We start from the raw sequence: 25997 nt of genomic DNA on the forward strand, positions 1-25997 counted from the left end.
CTCCGAGACACCATGCCCACAGGGGGGATGACAGTGACCAGGCAGCCCCACTGCTGCCCGACCAAGCCACTAGCTCCGGGCGACACAACACAAGCATTTCTGCCACAGAGAACCACACCAGTGTGAACACTTACCATATACTCCCTACCAAAGGGCTGGGAGAATGTTAGGAGGAAACCCTTATGCAGTCTCCTGCTAATTAACAACGCCTGGGCCGAATGGGTGGAGTGGAGTGCTGGCCATGGAAGAAAAAAGAGACTACAAATGTACAAAAAAAATTGAGAAACAGCCGCACATCCACAATTTGTATTTTGATCTATTTGCTTCTCAGCATAATTTAAAAACTAACAGGTTGTTAGTATACATTTTGATCAAAAAGTAAAAGCCCACTCGCCATGTCAAGACCACCTAGTCAGAGTGGGTCCCTAACCTAACCTGTGGGCTTGGTGTCTCAGAGGCAGTGTCAGGTTAGGGACCCACTCTGACATGCTGAGAAGCAAGTAGATCAAAATACAAATGGTAGATGTGCGGCTGTGTTTGTCTATTTGTGTTGTACATTTGTAGTCTCTCCCTTCTTCCATGGCCTGCACTCCACCCATTCGGCCCAGGCATTTTTTTATTAGCAGGAGACTGCATATGTATTTCCTCCTCTCATTCCCCCAGTCCTCTGGCAGGGAGAACATGGTAGGTGTTCACACTAGTGTGGTGCTCTCTGGCGGCCATTGTTGCTCTATTTTTGTGAAACGAAAATGGTACCAATAAAAACTTACAGCGCAAAAGATGAGCCCTCACACATCCCTGTATACGAAAGAATAAAAAAGTTATAGGGGTCAAAAGATGGCAATTTTAAACATACTGGGGGAGATTTATCAAAACCTGTGCAGAGGTAAAGTTGCTGAGTTGCCCATAGCAACCAATCAGATCGCTTCTTTCATTTTTCACAGGCCTTCCTAAAAATGAAAGAAGCGATCTGATTGGTTGCTATGGGAAACTCGGCAAATTTTACTCTGCACAGGTTTTGATGAATCTCCCCCACTAATTTTCGTGCAAAAAGTTCTCATTTTTTAACAGAAGTAAACCAAATAAAAACCTATATACCGTATATACTCGAGTATAAGCCGACCCGAGTATAAGCCGAGACCCCTAATTTCAACCCAAAATCCCAGGAAAAGTTATTGACTCGAGTATAAGCCTAGGGTGGGAAATACCTCATCCCCCCCTGTCATCATCCAGACCCGTCATTAACATCCTCATCATCATCCCCTTGTCATCATCCCACACATCCCCCCTTCATCATCCCCTTATCATCCCACACATCCCCCCTTCATCATCCCCTTATCATCCCACACATCCCCCCTTCATCATCCCCTTGTCATCATCCCACACATCCCCCCTTCATCATCCCCTTATCATCCCGCACATCCCCCCTTCATCATCCCCTTATCATCCCACACATCCCCCCTTCATCATCCCCTTGTAATCATCCCACACCCCCCCTTCATCATCCCCTTGTCATCATCCCCACCCCCCTTCATCATCCCCACACCCCCCCTTCATCATCCTCTTCTCATCATTCGCCCTCAGTGGTCTTCAACCTGCGGACCTCCAGAGGTTTCAAAACTACAACTCCCAGCAAGCCCGGGCAGCCATCGGCTGTCCGGGCTTGCTGGGAGTTGTAGTTTTGAAACCTCCGGAGGTCTGCAGGTTGAAGACCACTGCGGCCTTCAACATCATCCAGCCCCCTCTCACCCCCTTTAGTTCTGAGTACTCACCTCCGCTCGGCGCTGGTCCGGTCCTGCAGGGCTGTCCGGTGAGGAGGTGGTCCGGTGGGATAGTGGTTCCGGGCTGCTATCTTCACCGGGGGCGCCTCTTCTCCGCGCTTCCGGCCCGGAATAGAGGCGTTGCCTTGACAACGACGCAGAAGTACGTTGGCAATGAACGCACCTCTGCGTCGTTGTCACGGCAACGTGACTATTCTGAGGCCGGGCCCGAAGCGCTTAGAAGAGGCCTCCCCGGTGAAGATAGCAGCCCGGAACCACTATCCCACCGGACCACCTCCTCACCGGACAGCCCTGCAGGACCGGACCAGCGCCGAGCGGAGGTGAGTACTCAGAACTAAAGGGGGTGAGAGGGGGCTGGATGATGTTGAAGGCCGCAGTGGTCTTCAACCTGCGGACCTCCGGAGGTTTCAAAACTACAACTCCTAGCAAGCCCGGACAGCCGATGGCTGCCCGGGCTTGCTGGGAGTTGTAGTTTTGAAACCTCTGGAAGTCCGCAGGTTGAAGACCACTGCGGGTGGGGGAGTTCACTCGAGTATAAGCCGAGGGGGGGTGTTTTCAGCACGAAAAATCGTGCTGAAAAACTCGGCTTATACTCGAGTATATACGGTATGTGTTGGTCATTTTAATTGTATGGACCTGCAGAATAAAAATAAGGTGTCATTTTTACCGAAAAGTATTTTGTCACACAAATATTTTTTTTTGTTTTGCCGTAGATTTTGTGGTGAAATGATTGATGTCATTACAAAGTAAAATTGGTGGCGCAAAAACAAGCCCTCATATGGGTCTGTAGGTGGAAAACTGAAAGTGTTATGATTTTTAGAAGGTGAGGAGGAAAAAACTAAAGGGCCAAAATGAAAAAACCCTGAGTCCTTAAGTGGATAAGCAGCTGGGCTCCACCATGGTAGCCTCCACCTCTATTGCCCACCAATGTGTGTCCTCCAGCTAATGTTAGTTCTTCTCAAGCACAGTACTCTCTACTGTCATTGCATGTAGCCTGACATGTTGCACATTTTATCGGCAGACCTGCACACATGCAGGTAGACACAGTATTAGGATGGCGGTGGGGCAAGTGACATAATCAGATGTGGCTTAAACAACAACAGGATGTGGTCTCAAATGGCTGGAGGTGCTCAACACCAAATGCAGTTGTGTATTTATACGGGGGGGGGGGGGGGGGGAGCAGATCCTGCCCTTGTGGTCCATTGCTAGGGGCGATCCCCAGCATAAAAATGCATACAATGGAGGATGCCTGCAACAGACTACAAGTGCCACAATAAGATCCTACACCAGATAGACGGTGTGGATGTGTAACAATTAGAATAATACAGGAATTTAGGTGCACTTCTGGGGTAGATGTAAACAATGACATTGGCTATCCCTCAACACTGATGTTAAAATTGAGATATTAGCCAGTATATCCTTATATGAAGGACATACCAGAGCCCGCACACCAACGCCAAGGTTTCTCAAGTGGCACGGGACCTAACACTAAACCTACCTGTGCGTGATAAGCAAAACCAGGGGCCAGTGGGCCTCCTCCCATTGTATGTGTGAGGCTGTAGGTTAGTGTTAGGTCCCGTGCCATTTGAGAAACCTTGGCGTTGGTGTGTGGGCTCAGGTATCTCCTTCATACAAGGATATACTGGATAATGTCTCAATTTTAACATCAGTGTTTAGGGTTAACCAATGTCATTGTTTACATCTACCACATAAGTGCACCTAAATTCCTGTAATAATCAGATGTGGCTGATGTGGTCCTATCACTGGGAGCAATATTAGAGGTACCCTTTAAACTCTGATATCTTGGCACTGGAGGAGAAAATTAACTAATGGGAGCTATGTATGGCTTCAGGGTGAACAGTCCTATAAAGCCATGTCCTTTACCCCGGGTTTTTTCTTTTTGCACTTTCCTTTTTTTACTCCTCATCTTCTAAAAGCCATAACATTTTCAGTTTTCCTCCTACAGACCCAATTATACTTTGTAATGACATCACTCATTTTACCACCAAATCGATAGTAAAACAAAAAAATATACATATGTGGTGCAAAATTGGAAAAAAAAATGTTTTCTTTTTTTTTACATTTTTATATTTTATTTAGTCCCAATAGGGGGCTATTACATGCAATCTTCTGATTGCATATACAGTTCAATGCTACTCAATAGAGCAACATTGAACAGTGTTATCGGTGCTCTATTGCTTATGCCTGCCATGGCTGACTGGAACATAGGAGCGCTGATCGGATGGGGAGGAGACAGGTAAGGGCCCTCCCAGCTGATCGGTACTTCCAAATTTTGCTGCAGGTGTCCCAATCAGCTCCTCTGAGCTATGGGGATAGCTTTTTCCCCATTAGAGATGCCTCGGCGTCTAAAGGGTTAATGCCGGACATCAGCCTGATAGAAACCGGGCCCCCCCAGGTGTGAAGCGCACACTGAGCCCTTGGCACTATCATGGAAATGCTGTCCTTGCCAACGCCCCTCTGCCAAGCAGCTGGTGATGGATTAGTATACCCATCAGTGCCTGATGCACTAGTCCTGACATAATGGTCTTCGTGTTTACAGATCAGGGTATATCAGGACTTTAACCTCTTGGGGACCAAGGGCGTACCTGTATGCCCTGTTCCCGCTCCCCTTCTATGACGCAGGGTCACGGGCTGACCCCACGTCATAGCGGGGTGGTCCCGGCATCATCAACTGCCAGGAACCGTGTCTAATGCCGGACATCACCGATTGCGATGATGCCCGGCATTAACCCCTTAACTTTGATCACTGCGTCAAAGTAAACCATTCCCGGCAGCTCAGACGGGCTGTTTGGGACCGCCACGGTGAAATCACTGCGTCCCAAACAGCTGATAGGACGGGAGAAGGGTCCCTACCTGCCTCCTTGCCATGCGATCGGTGATCTGCTGCTCCATGCCTGCTCAGCAGGCTGTAGAAGCAGAGCGCCGATAACACTGATCAATGCTATGATATGGCATAGCATTGAACAGTGTATGCAATCAGAAGATTGTATGGTATAGCCCCCTATTGGGACTAAAAAATGGTGTAAAAAAAAAAAAAGGAAAAAATTGTTAATAAATGTGAATTAACCCCTTCCATACTAAAAGTTTAAATCACCCCCCTTTTCCCAAATTCCATATAAGAAATATGTTAACATAATAAAAATAAACATATGTGGTATCGCTGCGTGTGTAAATGTCCGAACTATAAAAATATAATGTTAATTAAACCACACAATCAATGGCGTACACTAAAAAAAATTCAAAAGTCCAAAATAGGGTATTTTTGGTCACTTTTTATATCACAAAAAAATGAATAAAAAGCGATCAAAAAGTCCAATTAAAACAAAAATGGTACCGATAAAAACTTCAGATCATGGTGCAAAAAATGAGCCCTCATACCGCCCCATACGCTGTAAAATAAAAAAGTTATAGGGGTCAGAAGATGATCATTTTAAATGTATACATTTTTTTGCATGTAGTTATGATTTTTTTCAGAAGTGCTACAAAATCAAACCTATATAAGTAGGGTATCATTTTAATCGTATGGACCTACAGAATAATGATAAGGTGTAATTTTTACTGAAAAATTTACTGTGTAGAAACGGAAGCCCCCAAAAGTTACAAAATCTAGTTTTTTTCTTCAATTTAGTCACACAATGATTTTTTTTCCCGTTTCACCGTAGATGTTTTGGTAAAAGGACTGATGTCATTACAAAGTAAAATTGGTGGCGCAAAAAATAAGCCTTCATATGGAATTTTAGGTGCAATATTGAAAGAGTTATGATTTTTAAAAGGTAAGGAGGAAAAAAACGAAAGTGCAAAAACGGAAAAACACTTGCTCCTTAAGGGGTTAATCCTGGCAAAATCTAACTGCTGTAGGCTGTCCCGGGCATGCTGGGCATTGTAGTTTTGCCACAGCTGGAGGCACCCTGGTTGGGAAACACTGTGGTAATGGATGATCTGGGCACTTCCAATTCCACTAGACCAGCGTTTCCCAACCAGGGTGCCTCCAGCTGTTGCAAAACTACAACTCCCAGCATGCCCGGACAGCCAAAGGCTGTCCGGGCTTGCTGGGAGTTGTAGTTTTTCAACAGCTGGAGGCCCCCTGGTTGGGAATCACTGCATTAGACCAATGTTTCCCGACCAGAGTGCCTCCAGCTGTTGTAAAACTCCAACTCCCAACCAGCCCTGTAGCTCCTGACCCCCGCACAGCCATGAGGAGGCGACCTCCATCCTGAGCGGCCGGGGAGGGGGAGCGGACGTCAGGGAGGAGGAGGGGGCGGTCCCAGGGAAGGGAAACCCCGGCCCCGCTCACTGGAATTCCAGGCAGCGCTGCGGACCGAGAGCTCGCGAGTTTTGGCCGCCACCGCCGCATCCCCTCGCGAGAGCACCGGGTCGCCATTCGCCGTGACGTCACTGTGTATTGTTGTGAGGGGGAACGGGAGCGTCCCAGAGCTGTCAGCTGAGCCGTGCCGCCGCCGAGCCATTGTCTCCTCCGCTCAGTGCCCGTGGATCCCCCCACGTCATAAGAACCATCAATGAGATGCCAACATGAAAGACAAGAGGAAGAAGAAGGACCGCACCTGGGCCGAGGCTGCCCGCCTGGTAGGTGCCCGTGCCTCCCCGCCCCCCAGCCTGCACGTCCGGGGTGAGGGGCTTTGTTGTTATGGGAGTTTAGGGCCTCCATTCATACTGCTGCCAGGCACAGGGGTGACCACAACACTGCCCCCTGCTGCTGGCACTGCCAGGGAATAGGACCACTTGATTGGTCCATGAGGGTAGTGATGGCCACCTGGTTCATGAATGTCCATTACCTTACAGGACTGTCACTAAGAAAGATAACTGTGCCCAGTGTAATGTATGCGCCATATACCGTGGCCACGTATTCCTGTGTAGGTATAATGTGTGTACAGGGAGATACTTATGTATAAAGGTATATGTACTGACCTATAGGTGGTATTACTGCAGAGATAATCCTGTACACACGCGTGTCAATGTATGGACGATCCCGTACACGTGTCAATGTATGGATGATCCTGTACGCACGCGTGTCAATGTATGGACGATCCCGTACACACACGTGTCAATGTATGGACGATCCCGTACACACACGTGTCAATGTATGGACGATCCCGTACACGTGTCAATGTATGGACGATCCCGTACACGTGTCAATGTATGGACGATCCCGTACACACGCGTGTCAATGTATGGACGATCCCGTACACACGCGTGTCAATGTATGGACGATCCCGTACGCGCACGTGTCAATGTATGGACGATCCCGTACGCGCACGTGTCAATGTATGGACGATCCCGTACACACACATGTCAATGTATGGACGATCCTGTACACGTGTAAATGTATGGACGATCCTGTACGCACACGTGTCAATGTATGGACGATCCTGTACGCACGCGTGTCAATGTATGAACGATCCCGTACGCACGCGTGTCAATGTATGGACGATCCCGTACACACGTGTGTCAATGTATGGACGATCCCGTACGCGCGCGCGCGTGTCAATGTATGGACGATCCCGTACGCACGCGTGTCAATGTATGGACGATCCCGTACGCACGCGTGTCAATGTATGAACGATCCCGTACGCACGCGTGTCAATGTATGGACGATCCCGTACACACGCGTGTCAATGTATGGACGATCCCGTACGCGCGCGCGTGTCAATGTATGGACGATCCCGTACGCACACGTGTCAATGTATGGACGATCCCGTACACACGCGTGTCAATGTATGAACGAACCTGTACACGTGTCAATGTATGGACGATCCCGTACGCACACGTGTCAATGTATGGACGATCCCGTACGCACACGTGTCAATGTATGGACGATCCTGTACACGTGTCAATGTATGGACGATCCCGTACGCACACGTGTCAATGTATGGACGATCCTGTACACGTGTAAATGTATGGACGATCCCGTACACACACGTGTAAATGTATGGACGATTCTGTACACACACGTATATACACACACAATTGTGTACACACAGGTAAAGGTATGGACGATCCTTTACGCACACATATGGACGATTCTGTACACACACGTGTAAATGTATGGACGATCCTGTACACACACGTGTAAATGTATGGACGATCCCGTACACACACGCGTGTAAATGTATGGAAGATTCTGTAAACACACGTATATACAAACACAATTGTGTACACACAGGTAAAGGTATGGCCGATCCTTTACGCACACATATGGACGATTCTGTACACACAATTGTTTACACACCCATGTATATGTAGGGACGATCCTTTACACACATGTATGGCCGATTCTGTACACACACGTATATACACACACAATTGTGTACACACAGGGAAAGGTATGGACGATCCTTTACGCACACATATGGACGATTCTGTACACATACGTATATACACATAATTGTGTACACACACATGTATATGTAGGGACGATCCTTTACACACATGTATGGCCGATTCTGTATACACTCATGTATATGTGTAGACAGCCCTGTACACAGGTATACATGTATGGTCCTGTATACACATGTATGCGGTCCTGATGGATGTATATACATAGACGATCCTGTGTATTACACCAGGTCTGATCTTCATATCATTTAAATCAGGTACCGCTGACACCCATAATGTAGATCGATGACAATGATTTTCATTGGCTGTCTGGGCATGCTGAGAGTTGTAGTTTTGCAACAGCCAGAGGCCCACAGCTTGGAGATCAGTGTATTGGAATATAATGTATGGACATATGTGCAGGTGGACGTCATATCACAACATAGGTGATCATGTAGTATGTGGTTATATAGTTGTGCACTGTGCTCCACATCATGTCACATAAGCCGGTGTTGTGTAGATCCGTAGAGTGTATGTACAGTGATCCCTCAGCATATGATGGTAATCTGTTCCAAATGAACCATCGTATGTTGAGGGATCCGTGCAATGTAAAGAATAGGAAGTTATACTCACCTGTCCCCGCCGCTCTGGACCGTCACCGCTGCCCTGGATGTCGCCCTCCATCGCTGTCGCCGTGTCCCCGTGATGTCCCCGCCGCTTCGGAATGTCTCTGCTGCCCGGGATCGTCGCTCTCACACCGCCGTCATCGCGTCACTACGCACGCCGCTCCTATTGCATGACGGGACGGCGTGCGCGGCGACGTGATGACGACGATGGAGGGGATCCCAAAGAGGACGCTCCGGAGCCCCGAGGACAGGTAGGAGACCATCACCGGAGCACACGGGGCACCGTAAACGGCTATCTGGTGGCAGCTGAAGCAGTCAGCGCTGCCGGATAGCCGTTTATGCGATGGCCCCGACATACAAAAGCATTGTATGTTGATGCTGCTTTCAACATGCGATGGCCTCTGAGAGGCCATCGCATGTTGTAATTATTGTATGTTGGAGCCATCGTAGGTCGGGGGGGTCACTGTACTCTCGTCCTTTTGTATGAATCGCTCACATCCACAACCAGCACCCAGAACAGTCTTCATACATGACCAATACATGTTAAGGGGATGTCCAAGTAGGATAAACTCTTATCTTGTAGCTGCTATAAGAAAAGAGTTTATTCTTCTTGGACATCCCCTTAACATGTATTGGTCATGCAGGGCTGTGGAGTCAGTAGATAAATGTTCCGACTCCACAGGTTTTTGTACTTCCGACTCCTCTGTATTAATATGCAAATGTATTTTATACATTCCTTGAAGGAAAGAAAGGCAACATACATGTCATTACCACAGGACTACTGGCTGGGAAGCCAACAGTCTACTGTATTGAACAGTTTGTGTGCTGATCTGCTGCTGAAGATAGGGCAGTGGGAGGATCCAGGATGGGGCATTTATTATAAAACATGATTTCCCTAGTAGAATCCCATAGTCATGTTTAAAGTGTAAGCTAACAATCAGAGTTTACAAGTTTTTATAGCCTTAGCTGAATGGCAGCAGTTTTCCCAATGGTTTAGAGCTTCAGTCTTGACCTATTGACCCTCCATTCCCTTCACTTATACAAGTGTCTCTAGTCCTGCAAAAAAACATATTTACTTAACCCCTTATCAGTGAGAGGCTAGGTTACCCATGGGTTCCGTGTAACAGCAGAACACAACACTATGGAAAGTATAAGTATTGCCTCTCCTAATTGTGCGTTGCGTGCCATATAGTGAAGCACATAAAAAGCTTCTTCACGGTAACTTAACGAGTTGGTTCTGCGGTTACGTGAGGCACTGCATGCATTGGTCTTTATTCTTACAGTAGAGAAGTCATTAATTATAACTTTTTGTGAAGTTGGACATTTAAACTTGCTTTTTTTTTATTCTAATCTAAATTTAGTAGGAGTCGGTGCATTGTTTGCCTACTACGACTCCAGGTACCCAAAATTTTGTCCGACTCCACAGCCCTGTGGTCATGTATGAAGACTGTTCTGGGTGAGGGTTGTGGATGTGAGCGCATTTTGGTGGGGTCTGAACATCTGGGACTCCACGGACCCCAAGAACAGAGAACAAACATCCTCCGAATAAATGGAGCAGCAGTGTGCCTTCAAGGCCAAAGCTCTATTCATTCTGTATGGGGCTTCAGAACATTGTGAACACATAGATCCTCAATATTTGAAAGCCCCACTATGAATGAATGGAAGGCTCAGGGTGTTCCTTTATTCAGGGAAATAATGTTCCTATGATTTTGTGATCAGTGGGTGTCTCATTTGTCAGACCCCAACTAATCTGCACCGTCATGCAGATAGGACAGTGTTTTCCAACCAGGGTGCCTCCAGCTGTGGCCAAACTACAACTCCCAGCGCATACTGGGCATTGTAGTTTGGCCACAGCTGGAGGTACCCTGGTTGGAAAACACTGAGATAGGCGATAACTTTATAAAATGAGGATGCTCTCTTTAAAGGGGTACTCCACTGGAAAACATTTAATTTTTTTAAATCAACTGGTGCCAGAAGGTTAAACAGATTTGTAAATTACTTCTATTAAAAATCTTAATCCTTCCAGTACTAATCAGCTGCTGTTATGATCCACAGGAAGTTATTTTCTTTTTGAATTTCCTTTCTGTCTGACCACAGTGCTCTCTGCTGACACCTCTGTCCATTTAAGGGTATGTTCACACTGCGGAATTCCCGCGGAATTCCGCGAGTGAAATTCTGCACAGTGAACGTTAGCATCAGTGTGAATGGGTCTTCCGCGAGACCCATTCACACTGCAGACAATTCCGCCACTGAAATTGTTCCGCGCAAAGATAGAACATGCTCATTCTTTGTGTGGAAGTCCGCGAGCACTGCATAGCCATCAGTGGTGACGGCGCAGTGCTACGCGGTCCTACCGTGGCTGCCAGGCTGAATCTCCGCTCGCTGAATTCCGCGAGCGGAGATTCAGCTACGTATCCGTAGTGTGAACATACCATTAGGAACTGTCCAGAGTAGGAGAGGTTTTCTATGGGGATTTGCTCCTACTCTGGACAGTTCCTAAAATAGACAGATGTGTCAGCAGAGAGCACTGTGGTCAGGCAGAAAGGAAATTCAAAAAGAAAATAACTTCCTGTGGATCATACAGCAGCTGATAAGTACTGGAAGGATTAAGATTTCTTTTTATAGAAGTAATTTACAAATCTGTTTAACTTTCTGGCACCAGATGATTAAAAAAAAAATGTTTTCCAGTGGAGTACCCCTTTAATACAGTAGAACATATATGATGCAAAAAAGCTAAATTAGTTGGCACCACCCAACATAGGGAAGTACATACTCAGGTGCCCAATGTGGTAACTGCAATGCGAACACTTAAAGGGGTACTCTGGTGGAAAACTTTATTTTTTTTTTAATCAACTGGTGCCAGAAAGTTAAACAGATTTGTAAATTACTTCTATTACAAAATCTTAATCTTTCCAGTACTTTTTAGGGTCTGTATACTACAAAGGCTCTGCTGACATCATGACCACAGTGCTCTCTGCTGACATATCTGTCCATTTTAGGAACTGTCCAGAGTAGGAGAAAATCCCCATCGCAAACATATGCTGCTCTGGACAGTTCCTAAAATGGACAGAGATGTCAGCAGAGAGCACTGTGGTCATGATGTCAGCAGAGAGCTCTGTGTTCCAAAAAGAAAATAATTTCCTCCGTAGTATTCAGTAGCTAATAAGTACTGGAAGGATTAAGATTTTTTTTTTTTTTTAATAGAAGTAATTTACAAAACTGTTGAACTTTCTGGTACCAGTTGATTTAAAAAAAATAAAAAAAAGTTTTCCACGGGAGTACCCCCTTTAACGATGCCTACTGACCACTCTCCAGGGCTGAGGCCTACAGAAGAAGCAGGGATAGGTAGGAGCCACTACTAAAATCTTAGCAGATGGTAGGACGCGGTGACCACCCAACATGTGCAGGTGCCCGCTGCAATGCGAAAGCAAACAAAGGTGCAGCAGCTCCCTGCAGGTGTTAATGCTGGATTCACACAGTATTATGGTTATGTTTAGCCAAAACCAGAAGCCGAACAGACACAGAAAAATTCTAATGGAAAGATAGATCTTTATTTTATTATTTTTTTCTATGTTTTTGAACCACTCTGGATTTTGATTATAAATACTGACCAAAACACTATGGGGGAGATTGATAAAAACCTGTTCAGAGGGAAAAATGCCGAGTTGCCCATAGCAACCAATCAGATCGTTTTCAGAGGCCTTTTCAAAAATGAAAGAAGCGATCTGATTGGTTGCTATGGGCAACTCAGCAACTTTTCCTCTGGACGGGTTTTGATAAATCTCCCCCTATGTGTGAACCCAGACTAAGGCTGCATTCACACCACGTTTTAGCAATACGGTTCCTGTATATGGTTTTAGTGTAAAAACGGAACCTTATTGCAAACCGTATGTATAGACATGTCATTTAAAGCCGTATGCAAAACGTAGCATCCGGTTGTGTACGTTTTGCATCATTTACGGTTTAATCTGCTTTTTTTTTTTTTCCTGTACACAAAACCGTAGTCTACTACAGTTTTATGTCCGGGTGAAAATACTGATAGAAACCATATACGTTTTTTTTTTTTAAATGGTGGTCTATGGGAACCGTACAGAACGGTATGTGCGTGCGGTTCCATCCGGTTTGCACCATACGGTTTTTGACTTTGCACAGTTTTTTTTTTTTTTCTTGGACTTTGAATCAAACAAGTGAAACTTCATTCATAATGGAGTGAAAAGTTAAAAATGTATACGTTTTTTTTCTTAAAAAATGGATTCAACCGGACATAATTTTTCAAACTGTATACGGGTTAAAGTTTGTACACACGTTTTGATACAGTTAGGCTGGGTTCACACTACGGTTTGTAATTACGGTTCCTGTATACGGCTGGGAGGAGGGGTGGGCGGGGCTTAATCGCGGCGCCCGCACTCAGCCGTGTGGGGAACCGTAGTTAATGTATGTCTTTGAGCCGACCGGAGTGAACCGCAGCCTCCGGTCGGCTGCTTTTTCGGCCGTATGCGGTTTCCCGACCGCAAGCAAAAACGTGGTTGAACCAAGGCCTAGCTTTAGGCAAGGCCTTAGTACGAGGCTAAGCCTGTCTGCTCCTGCACTGTATTGTGGGACCGTGGATGGGTTTGGGTCTTGTCCTGTGAGATCAGAACAGTTAAACTCTTTGACTATGTTCACACGGTAGAATTTCAGCTCGGAATGCTGCAGGAAAGAAAATTCTGCGTTCATTTATAACCCATTCACTTCAATGGAATTCCTGCAGCTGACGTTCTGCTGTGTGAATGGGACAGAGGAATACCATTTAAGTGTATGGGGAGATTTATCAAAACCTGTGCAGACGAAAAGTGGAGACGTTGCCCATAGCAACCAATCAGATCACTTTTATTTAGAGTTCTTTTTAAAAATGAACTAAGTGACATACCGTATATACTCGAGTATAAGCCGACCCGAATATGAGCCGAGGCCCCTAATTTTACTCAAAAATCCCAGGAAAAGTTATTGACTCGAGTATAAGCCTAGGGTGGGAAATACATCATCCCCCCTGTCATCATCCAGACCCCCGTCATTAACACCCTCATCATCCCCCCTTCATCATCACCGCCTGTCATCATCCTACCCCCCCTCATCATCACCGCCTGTCATCATCCTCCCTTCATCATCACCGCCTGTCATCATCCCCCCTTCATCATCACCACCTGTCATCATCCCCCCTTCATCATCACCACCTGTCATCATCCCCCCTTCATCATCACCGCCTGTCATCATCCCCCCTTCATCATCACCGCCTGTCATCATCCCCCCTTCATCATCACCGCCTGTCATCATCCCCCCTTCATCATCACCGCCTGTCATCATCCCCCCTTCATCATCACCGCCTGTCATCATCCCCCCTTCATCATCACCGCCTGTCATCATCCCCCCTTCATCATCACCGCCTGTCATCATCCCCCCTTCATCATCACCGCCTGTCATCATCCCCCCTTCATCATCACCGCCTGTCATCATCCCCCCTTCATCATCACCGCCTGTCATCATCCCCCCCCCCCCCCTTCATCTGTATTCCAGGGCAGTGTATGGGGAGGGATTCTGTATTCCGGGGCAGTGTATGGGGAGGGATTCTGTATTCCGGGGCAGTGTATGGGGAGGGATTCTGTATTCCGGGGCAGTGTATGGGGAGGGATTCTGTATTCCGGGGCAGTGTATGGGGAGGGATTCTGTATTCCGGGGCAGTGTATGGGGAGGGATTCTGTATTCCGGGGCAGTGTATGGGGAGGGATTCTGTATTCCGTGGCAGTGTATGGGGAGGGATTCTGTATTCCGGGGCAGTGTATGGGGAGGGATTCTGTATTCCGGGGCAGTGTATGGGGAGGGATTCTGTATTCCGGGGCAGTGTATGGGGAGGGATTCTGTATTCCGGGGCAGTGTATGGGGAGGGATTCTGTATTCCGGGGCAGTGTATGGGGAGGGATTCTGTATTCCGGGGCAGTGTATGGGGAGGGATTCTGTATTCCGGGGCAGTGTATGGGGAGGGATTCTGTATTCCGGGGCAGTGTATGGGGAGGGATTCTGTATTCCGGGGCAGTGTATGGGGAGGGATTCTGTATTCCGGGGCAGTGTATGGGGAGGGATTCTGTATTCCGGGGCAGTGTATGGGGAGGGATTCTGTATTCCGGGGCAGTGTATGGGGAGGGATTCTGTATTCCGGGGCAGTGTATGGGGAGGGATTCTGTATTCCGGGGCAGTGTATGGGGAGGGATTCTGTATTCCGGGGCAGTGTATGGGGAGGGATTCTGTATTCCGGGGCAGTGTATGGGGAGGGATTCTGTATTCCGGGGCAGTGTATGGGGAGGGATTCTGTATTCCGGGGCAGTGTATGGGGAGGGATTCTGTATTCCGGGGCAGTGTATGGGGAGGGATTCTGTATTCCGGGGCAGTGTATGGGGAGGGATTCTGTATTCCGGGGCAGTGTATGGGGAGGGATTCTGTATTCCGGGGCAGTGTATGGGGAGGGATTCTGTATTCCGGGGCAGTGTATGGGGAGGGATTCTGTATTCCGGGGCAGTGTATGGGGAGGGATTCTGTATTCCGGGGCAGTGTATGGGGAGGGATTCTGTATTCCGGGGCAGTGTATGGGGAGGGATTCTGTATTCCGGGGCAGTGTATGGGGAGGGATTCTGTATTCCGGGGCAGTGTATGGGGAGGGATTCTGTATTTCGGGGCAGTGTATGGGGAGGGATTCTGTATTTCGGGGCAGTGTATGGGGAGGGATTCTGTATTTCGGGGCAGTGTATGGGGAGGGATTCTGTATTCCGGGGCAGTGTATGGGGAGGGATTCTGTATTCCGGGGCAGTGTATGGGGAGGGATTCTGTATTTCGGGGCAGTGTATGGGGAGGGATTCTGTATTTCGGGGCAGTGTATGGGGAGGGATTCTGTATTTCGGGGCAGTGTATGGGGAGGGATTCTGTATTCCGGGGCAGTGTATGGGTAGAGATTCTGTATTCCAGGGCAGTGTATGGGGAGGGTACTCTAAATCACAGCAGTGTATAGAGATGCTGCATTCCAGGGAAGTGTATAGGAATGCTGTCTGGCAAACCCGCAGTGAGTTATATACATGTAAACATAAGCCAAAAATGGACAAGTTTATTCTTTTGGCAGAGAAAATTTAGTGGCAGAAATTCCGTAGTGTGTACTGTGCAGTGGAATTCCATTGATGGCTCCACTGGAATTTCCAAGCAGAATTTTGCTTGGAAGTTGCGTAGTGTGAAACCTGCTGAGTACTGCATGTTTCTCCTGACCCTTTCCAGTAATAAAATAGACTGACAAAATATCCAACTATATTGTCCCTAGGCCACATCATGGCTGGCTTCTAGACCTTATAGATTTGTCAGGCCGTTTTAGGACATTGAATGTGGAATGTCTTTATTTGAGGCACTTGAAGAATAAAGAATGTTCTTTTTGAGGAGACGCATTGTGTTGGTACTGAGGGTCATGACGGAATATAAATGTCAGTGTGAATAGCCTTTCCATATGAGCGTCTTGTACATAGACCCTTTACCCTTTTTATATGTTGGATTTTCATTCCACAGTATACAATGAGCGGGGTATACACTGCCATGCATTCTTGTTTTACTTTATTCTTGATTTATCATGTGGGATCCTGGAGTAATACAGAGTAGACATAGATGTAATGGATAATGAGGATGGCCTGATCACATCCTGAAAGTTATCTAGCTTCACATATGTCGAAGGCTTTGTTCGGGACCTTACACATTTATTAATTTTTTTTGTCCGGTTAAAGCCAGTGAAATGAAGGGACACCAGCTGGAAACCCGATTGACCCCAATAAAGTCCATAGGGGTTTGTCGGGCTCTATTGGTCATGCCAAAATGCAATGCCAATGAAATGAAGATGGCACTCACTGAATAATATAACCCCTTAGTCCTCCTGATCAGTGGTGTCCGAGGTTAGGCTCCACCTGATCGCTTATTTAAAGCATAACTGTTGCCAAGAATATACTTGAAGGTATGTGGAATTTGTATCGCTCGACGCCTGGGACATGCAGTTCCGGGCGCCGGGCAGGTGATTTAGTCAGGCGTTTAGCCCTGCTTCGGGCAAACAGCGCTAAATGCCGGAAGACTTCACACACGTCGTCACACACTGCTACTGTACCTATATCTCCCTGCTGCAGCCTATAACGAGTCATATCTATCTGGGGGCCTGTGTACCTACTTTGGAGCCCTACCTGATGGGAGTCATATCTATCTGGGGGCCTGTGTACCTTCTTTGGAGCCCTACCTAATGGGGGTCATATCTATCTGGGGGCCTGTGTACCTACTTTGGAGCCCTACCTGATGGGAGTCATATCTATCTGGGGGCCTGTGTACCTACTTTGGAGCCCTACCTGATGGGAGTCATATCTATCTGGGGGCCTGTGTACCTACTTTGGAGCCCTACCTGATGGGAGTCATATCTATCTGGGGGCCTGTGTACCTACTTTGGAGCCCTACCTGATGGGAGTCATATCTATCTGGGGGCCTGTGTACCTACTTTGGAGCCCTACCTATTGGGGGTCATATCTATCTGGGGGCCTGTCTTCATATAGGGGAGCTCTACCTAATGGGGGACATGTCCATCTGGGGCTTTGTCTGCCTACTGGGGGAGCCCACCCTTCCTATCAACTGGGGGCACATATCTATCTGGGACATTATTTACTTACTAGGGGCAGAGATGTGGAAATCCTATTGCCCAATGCCTGGGACATGCAGTTCCGGGCGCCTTGCAGGTGAATTTTTCAAAGAATTATCCCTGTATCGGGCAAGCAGGGCCGGACTGACTTCCCTTTTATTTTTATTATGTATATGTAAAAAAAAAAAAATAATATTTGGTATTGGTGTAATCATGCTGCTCTAAAGTATTAAAAATAATATGTAAGTTTGACCACAAGGTGAATATAAATAAATAAAATAATAATAATAAATAAAAGAACCCCCCCCCCCCCAAATTTGCCTCGCAAATAATTTTTGTTTTTGTTTCCGAGCACAAGTTATGGAAAATGAAAGGTGTCATTACAAAGTAAAATTGGTCTCCTCCTATGAGTCTGTAGATGGAAAAATAAGAGTTATGGCTATTATAGGACCAGGAGGAAAAAACTAAAGTGCAAACACTAATAAAGACCATATTTACGTACTATTTTGGTTGAAATTATTTTATGTACCAGGACAAGTGGATTTTCGTGAGGGACAAGTAGATGCTCCCTTGGATTTCCACACCCCCTGCTTGTGAAGCTGCACATACAGTGCACTAGGGCTTCACAAGCATATTGTAAGCATACCATTATAGATAAATTATCCTTCTTGATAGTTACAAAAAGAAAACCAGCTTCATCACCAAGGCTCCAATCTTCTCTGGGGCCGCTCAGCTTACATTGCAAAGTTAATTGACACACAGGGCTTGTCTGCCTGTGAGCGGCCTTGTGCAGCTCTGCTGCGCATGCGCCAACTGTCAATCAGACCTAAGCAGAGAGAGGCAGTACGGCCCCGGAGCAGAGTGGACCCTTAGCTGTCTATATAGCTGGACCCTATAGCTGTATATAGCAGCCTAATTTATCTATAACAGCATGCTTAAAATATGCTTGTGAAGCCCTAGTGCACTGTATGTAAAGCTTCACAAGCATATTCTATGTGACAGTTTACTTAAAGGGGTACTCCACCCCTAGACATCTTATCACCTATCCAAAGGATAGGGGATAAGATGTCAGATCGCGGGGGTTCCGCTGCTGGGGACCCCCGGGATCTTGGCTGCAGCACCCACCTCAACGGCTTCCGGCAACGCTGGAGGCTTCCGATCCCGACCACTCGAGCGGAAGAGCGTGACGTCACTACTCCGCTCCCGTGTGACGTCACGCCCCGCCCCTCAATGCAAGTCTATGGGAGGGGGCGTGATGGCTGAGGTGGGTGCTGCAGCCGAGATCCCGTGGGTTCCCAGCAGCGGGACCCCCGCGATCTGACATCTTATCCCCTATCCTTTGGATAGGGAATAAGATGTCTAAGGGCGGAGTACCCCTTTAAACTCTCAACATAACTATTATTTTTAAACTATTATAGTGATGTGTCAGAAGTTGCTCTGGGTGCTGAGCAAGCCCCCCCCCCCAAATCACTGTAAGTAGGGGTCAGAAGCACCGTTCTTCTTTATTTCTGCTCAGTTCTCCTGGGAGAGCCAAGTGTGTGGTGTATAGATTTAACAAGTCTCATAGACTCATTGAAAGTTTAAGTAAATTTTAAGGGTAAATCCTTTAAAGGGACAGACAGAAAAGAACAACCTTAACTTCAGAAGCTCAAAAGTACTGAAAGGATTAAGATTTTTTAATAGAAGTAATTTACAAATCTGTTTAACTTTCTGGAGCCAGTTGATATATATATATATATATATATATATATATATATATATATATATATATATATATATATATATATATATATAAAAAAAAGTTTTTTCCTGGAAAACCCCTTTAAGAAAAACTCAGTGCTGATACCTACTGTGATAGCGACTTACAGCTGGGTGTAGAGTGCGCCTCACTCCCCACTTGTCACTAAAACCAGACTCCTTCACATAGCCCAGTGGTCTCCAACCTGCGGACCTCCAGATGTTGCAAAACTATAACTCCCAGCATGCCCGGACAGCCCTTGGCTGTCTGGGCATGCTGGGAGTTGTTGTTTTGCAACATCTGGAGGTCCGCAGGTTGGAGACCACTGCCATAGACTCTAGTAAAGAAAATGTGTCGGATGGAGTGGGTGGTCAGGGAGTGAAAAGCACTGCAGTGCACTTCACAGGGTTATAACTGAGACCTGGTGATCTGGACAACATATCAAAAGTTATGTGAAATGACTGAAATGCTTTAAAGCGACTTAAAGGGGTATGGAATGGATTGTTAGTCGCACAAATTTCTGCAACAAATTTGCAGCATGTAACATAGTAACATAGTTCATGAGGTTGAAAAAAGACCGGAGTCTATCAAGTTCAACCTATAACCCTACTGAGTCCCTACTGAGTTGAGTTGATCCAGAGGAAGGCAAAAAACTCTCATACTAGAGGTAAAAATTCCTTCCCGACTCCAAATATGGCATCAGAATAAATCCCTGGATCAAGGTTCTGTCCCTATAAATCTAGTATACATAACCAGCAATGTTGTTGTTCTCCAAAAATGCATCCTGACCCGTTTTGAACTCTGTTAGGCTGGGTTCACACTACGTTTTGTCCCATACGGGAGCGCATACGGCAGGGGGGAGCTAAAAGCTCGCGCTCCCGTATGTCACCGTATGCGCTCCCGTATGTCATTCATTTCAATGAGCCGACCGGAGTGAAACGTTCGGTCGGCTCATTTTTGCGCCGTATGCGCTTTTACAACCGGACCTAAAACCGTGGTTGACCACAGTTTTAGGTCCGGTTGTAAAAGCGCATACGGCGCAAAAATGAGCCGACCGGACCGAACGTTTCACTCCGGTCGGCTCATTGAAATGAATGACATACGGGAGCGCATACGGTCACATACGGTCACGCGAGCTTTTAGCTCCCCCCTGCCGTATGCGCTCCCGTATGGGACAAAACGTAGTGTGAACCCAGCCTTATAGAGTTTCCCATAACCACCTCCTCAGGCAGAGAATTCCACAGTCTCACTGCTCTTACAGTAAAGAACCCCTGTCTGTGCTGGTGTAGAAACCTTCTTTCCTCTAGACGTAGAGGATGCCCCCTTGTTATAGATACAGTCCTGGGTATAAATAGTTAATTAGAGAGATCTCTGTACTGCCCCCTGATATATTTATACATAGTTATTAGGTCTCCCCTAAGCCTTCTTCTTTCTAAACTAAATAACCCTAATTCTGATAATCTTTCTGGGTACTGTAGTCCTCCCATTCCCCGTATTACTCTGGTTGCCCGTCTTTGACCCCTCTTCAGCTCTACTATATATTTATTGTACACTGGTGCCCAGTACAGTACACAGTATTCCATGTGTGGTCTGACTAGTGATTTGTACAGACCACACATGTGAACATAGCCATTGCTTGGTACAACCTTTATGTACATTTTGCCTATATATTTTTTATTATACTTTAGATATTTGTCTCTTCCAGAACAGAATAAAATGTGTTGACTTTAAAATACACAATAAAAAGCAGTCGGTGTTTAACAGGTCTCTATCTCTCTGTTAATCCATTATAGTAGCTGAGCGGTTGGCTTTGCCTCAAGCCTCCACTCCTCCAATAGCTGCATAAATGTTGTGTATTAGCTCCCTGCCTGTAAATGTTAATTTAATATTTTGTCTTCCCTCTTTTTGTTGCATACTTAATTCAGGAGGTAGCATCTGCTGCCCTGTGGCTAGAGCGAAAATAAAACTTGTGTTCTAATGAATTTCTGGGATGTGGAGATATTTGCATTGCAGAAGGCAAGCGTGACTTCACTATTCTGTGTGGGAGTTTTGCAACAGCTGGAGGCACCCTGTTTGGGAATCACTGGCTTAGAATACCCCTATGCAAATCCCTAATTTAGGCCTCAAATGCGCATGGCGCTCTCATTTCGGAGCCCTGTCATATTTCAAGGCAACAGTTTAGGGCCACATATGGGGTATCGCTGTACTCGGGAGAAATTGCACTACAAATTTTGGGGGGCTTTTTCTCCTTTCACCCCTTATGAAAAGGTAAAGTTGGGGTCTACACCAGCATGTTAGTGTAAAAAAAAAACATTTTTGTACACTAACCTACTGGTGTTGCCCCATACTTTTAAATTTCACAAGCGGTAAAAGAAAAAAAGCCCCCAAAATTTGTAACGCAATTTCTACTGAGTACGGAGATACCCCATATGTGGGCGCAAAGTGCTCTGCAGGCGCATAACAAGGCTCAGAAGGGAGAGTGCACCATGTACATTTGAGGTCTAAATTGGTGATTTGCACAGGGGTGGCTGATTTTACAGCGGTTCTGACATAAGCGCAAAACAATAAATACCCACAAAGGACCCCATTTTGGAAACAACACCCCTCACGGAATGTAACAAGGGGTATAGTGAGCATTTACACCCCACAGGTGTCTGACAGATCTTTGAAACAGGGGTCTGTGAAAATGAAAAATATAATTTTTAATTTGCCAAGCCCACTGTTCCAAAGATCCGTCAAATGCCAGTGGGGTGTAAATTCTCACTGAACAACAAAACCCCAAAAGGAGGTACTAGGGTCAAATCTACTAACAATTTTAGGGGAACCCCCCTAGGGGAACCCTTAAACTAAGTACCCCCCAATATTAAAATGTACCTTTTATTGATCCATTTAAAATATAATCTGTGATCAACATCAGTGTGTGATTCTACAAGTTAGTGTAATGACACCACCACTAACTTTAAAACCACAGTTACCACCGAGCTCCTTAACTCCTGTGCTTGTCTTTTATAAGCTCTTGAATATGTGATGACAGAGTGAGCATTGATTGGTAGCTCAATCTTCTATCTGTTAGGAGCCGGTGGCTACTGCTAATTAAAAGAACCAGATATTAGCCAGCCCTTCCAACGTTTCACTGGCACCCCAGCTTCGTCAGGAAAGTCTGGTGGCTAATGGCCAGCGGGTGTCTCATGCTGCCTTTTATATCATCGCGTCTGACGTTGAATGTGCCGGCCGCGGCATATCATCCAATCACAGGCCGGCTTCGGAAATTTGTGCGTTTTGTTATGATGGTTATTCATTTTAGTGAAAACATTTTTTTTTTTTTACATATGCAAAAGTTGTGAAACACCTGTGGGGTATTAAGGCTCACTTAATTCCTTGTTACGTTCCTCAAGGGGTCTAGTTTCCAAAATGGTATGCCATGTAGGTTTTTTTTTTTTTTTTTTTTTTTGCTGTTCTGGCACCATAGGGGCTTCCTAAATGCAACATGCCCCCCAAAAACAATTTCAGAAAATCGTACTCTCCAAAATCCCCTTGTCGCTCCTTCGCTTCTGAGCCCTCTACTGCGCCCGCTGAACAATTTACATAGACATATTAGGTATGTGCTTACTCGAGAGAAATTGGGCTACAAACTCAAGTATAAATGTTATCCCTTTTTCCCCTTGTAAAAATTCAAAAATTGGGTCTACAAGAACATGCAAGTGTAAAAAATGAAGATTTTGAATTTTCTCCTTCACTTTGCTGCTTTTCCTGTGAAACACCTAAAAGGGTTAAAACACTTACTGAATGTCATTTTGAATACTTTGGGGGGTGCAGTTTTTATTATGGGGTCATTTATGGGGTATTTCTAATATGAAGGCCCTTCAAATCCAATCAAACCTGAAGTGGTCCCTGAAAAATAGCGAGTTTGAAAATTTTGTGAAAAATTGTAAAATTGCTGCTGAACTTTGAAGCCCTCTGGTGTCTTCCAAAAGTAAAAACTCATCAATTTTATGATGCAATCATAAATTAGACATATTTTATATGTGAATCCAAAAAAAAATTATTTGGAATATCTATTTTTCTTCCACGCATAGAGCTTCAAAGTTAGAAAAATGCAAAATTTTAAATTTTTTCATCAAATTTGGGGATTTTTCACTAAGAAAGGATGCAAGTTACCACAAAAATTTACCACTATGTTAAAGTAGAATATGTCACGGAAAAACAATCTCGGAATCAGAATGTAAAAGCATCCCAGAGTTATTAATGTTTAAAGTGACAGTGGTCAGATGTGCAAAAAAAGGGCTGCGTCCTAGAGGTGAAAATGGGCTGCGTCCTTAAGGGGTTAAAGGGGTATTCCAGGCCAAAACTTTTTTTATATATATATCAACTGGCTCCGGAAAGTTAAACAGATTTGTAAATTACTTCTATTAAAAGCCTGTAACTCAGGCTTGGAGCAATCATTCGCCAATCAGACATGATGGAGCCAGGTAAGGGGACCTCCGCTCGCGTGCTAGCTGATTGGGACATCGTGATTTTATCGTGATGGTCCCGATCAGCCAGACTGAGCTGCCAGGAAGCTTTCACTTTCATTTTAGATGCGGTGATCAACTTTGATTGCCGCGTCTAAAGGGTGAACAGCGCATGGCACAACGATCGGTGCCACACGCTATTAGTTCAGGGTCCCGGCTATCATTAGCCGCCGGGACCAACCCGGTATGACGCGGGGTCATAGCGTGATCCCTTTTTATTGACCGGGACCGAGCTTGGGCATCCTTAAGAGGTTAAAGGGGTTCTCTGTTGGAAAACATTTTTTTTTTTATTTTTTAAATCAACTGGTGCCAGAAAGTTAAACAGGTTTGTAAATTACTTTTATTTAAAAATCTTAACCTTTCCAGTACTTATGAGCTGCTGTATGCTCCAGAGGAAGTTCTTTTCCTTTTTGAAAATTTCTGCCTGACCTCAGTGCTCTCTGCTGACACCTCTGGCTATGTCAGGAACAGTCTACTATATCTGCTGTATACAGCAGCTGATAAGTACTGGAAGGATTAAAAATTTTATATAGGAGTAATTTCCAAAACTTTCTGACACTAATTGATGATTAGGGATGACTTCCCTCATCACCAAGTACATGTACCTGGTGAGAATAAACTGTCTTAGCGCCGCTGGGCGCTGTGACAGTTTATTGAACTTGACTGTGCTGCACAGCCAAGCCTCCCTGAAGACGGCCAGGGACCAATCGCAGCGGTCCCCGGTCTCCTCCTTCCCCCTCCTCCATCACTTCACTATGTGAAGCAATTGGTGGTGAGGGGGGGCTGTGCTCTGATCCTGAGTTAGCACTGTAGACGCTGCGGTCACTGTGACCGCAGCGTCTATTAGGGTTACAGAGGGAGGGAGCTCCCTCTCACCGATTGGGGCTGTGCAAAGTGAAAGCAGAGCGCCAATGGTCGCCGTGGCAACCAGAGGCCTGACACTGGCCTCCGTTGTCATGGCAACATGAGCGATCAGTCCCTAACTGATCTATTCTATGCCTGTCAGTACTGACAGACCTAGGCATAATTCAATGGAATACAGATGTGTACTCCATTGAATTATGTGTATAATAGTAAAAAAAAAAAAATTTGAAAAAATAGAGATGAGCAAATTTTTGAAAAATCTGATTCGACCGGCTGTGTTTAATAAAGTGTGTTTCACTTTTTTTTCCCCTCCTTTTACATTTTTTATGGTAGTACTACTACTCCCAGCATGGAACATACTGATGGGAGTAGTAGTATCTGTGCTGATAGACAGATCGCTCAGATGTAACTCCTAACTATATATTAGGGATCGACCGATATTGATTTTTTAAGGGCCGATAGCCGATAAGTTTATACCGATATTCCGGTATAAGTTATCGACTATTTCTCCCTCTCCACCCCCCCGGCCCCGCAGAAGCCGTTGCAGAACAGTGATTTAAAGCGGGCTCCTGCCTATCCTGGGGTCCTTCTGAGTCCAACCATCACCACCGCTGCCCCCCTGCCTATCCTCTGGCCAGAGACCGCCGCCGGCCCTGAGTCCAACCACCGCCGCTGCCCCATTGTCTCCCCAATCCCCGGTTTTATAATTACCTGCTCCAGGGGTCTGCGATACTTCTGACTCCGGCTGCGCTGTCACTCTGCGCACTAACGGTGACGTTGTGTTGAGGACGTCACTCGTCATTGCGCACAGCAACAGCGCAGGACGCCGCAGGAGCCAGAAGGAACAGGTAATAATAAAACGGGGGATGGGGGAGGCAGTGGGGCGGCGGTCGTCTCTGGCGGGGGGGCGGGGGTGGCAGTGGGTTCGGGACATTATCGGCAAGTTAATTGCTGATACCGATAATGTCCAAAATCGTGAATATCGGCTGATAATATCGGCCATACCGATAATCGGTCGATCCCTAATATATATGTATGACAAATACATGTATATGATCGAATGTGAAAGATAAGATTACCATATTTTTTGGCATATAAGATGACCCCCAACTTTTACAGTTAAAATATAGAGTTTAGGAAATACTCGCTGTATAAGACTATATGACAGTTAATCTTTATTCTGTAGGTCCATATGATTAAATTTATACCCTACTTACCATATATACTCGAGTAGAAGCCGAGTTTTTCAGCATGATTTTTCCCCCTCGGCTTATACTCAAGTGAACTCTCCGCCCTCAGTGGTCTTCAACCTGCGGACTTCCAGAGGTTTCAAAACTACAACTCCCAGCAAGCCCGGGCAGCCATCGGCACGATTTTTCGTGCTGAAAACACCCCCCTCGGCTTATACTCGAGTGAACTCCCCCACCCGCAGTGGTCTTCAACCTGTGG

The 25997-nt window shown here is 46.0% G+C and overlaps 1 protein-coding gene across 3 annotated transcripts in view; it reads left to right on the forward strand.

Annotated features, from left to right (window-relative positions):
* The first annotated feature begins 6073 nt into the window (after positions 1-6073).
* ASXL3 (ASXL transcriptional regulator 3) overlaps positions 6074-25997 on the forward strand; it is a 157216-nt gene continuing 137292 nt past the window's right edge. The window contains exon 1 of one of the 3 annotated variants that reach the window (XM_056521811.1): positions 6074-6386. In XM_056521811.1, coding sequence (XP_056377786.1) covers positions 6320-6386 — 67 coding nt within the window. In that variant the 5' untranslated portion in view covers positions 6074-6319. The remainder of the gene's footprint in view (positions 6387-25997) is intronic. The other 2 variants (XM_056521809.1, XM_056521810.1) reach the window with 2 other exon arrangements.

The sequence above is a fragment of the Hyla sarda genome, chromosome 5, assembly GCF_029499605.1.
Source record: "Hyla sarda isolate aHylSar1 chromosome 5, aHylSar1.hap1, whole genome shotgun sequence".
In the NCBI taxonomy this organism is placed as follows: Eukaryota; Metazoa; Chordata; class Amphibia; order Anura; family Hylidae; genus Hyla; species Hyla sarda.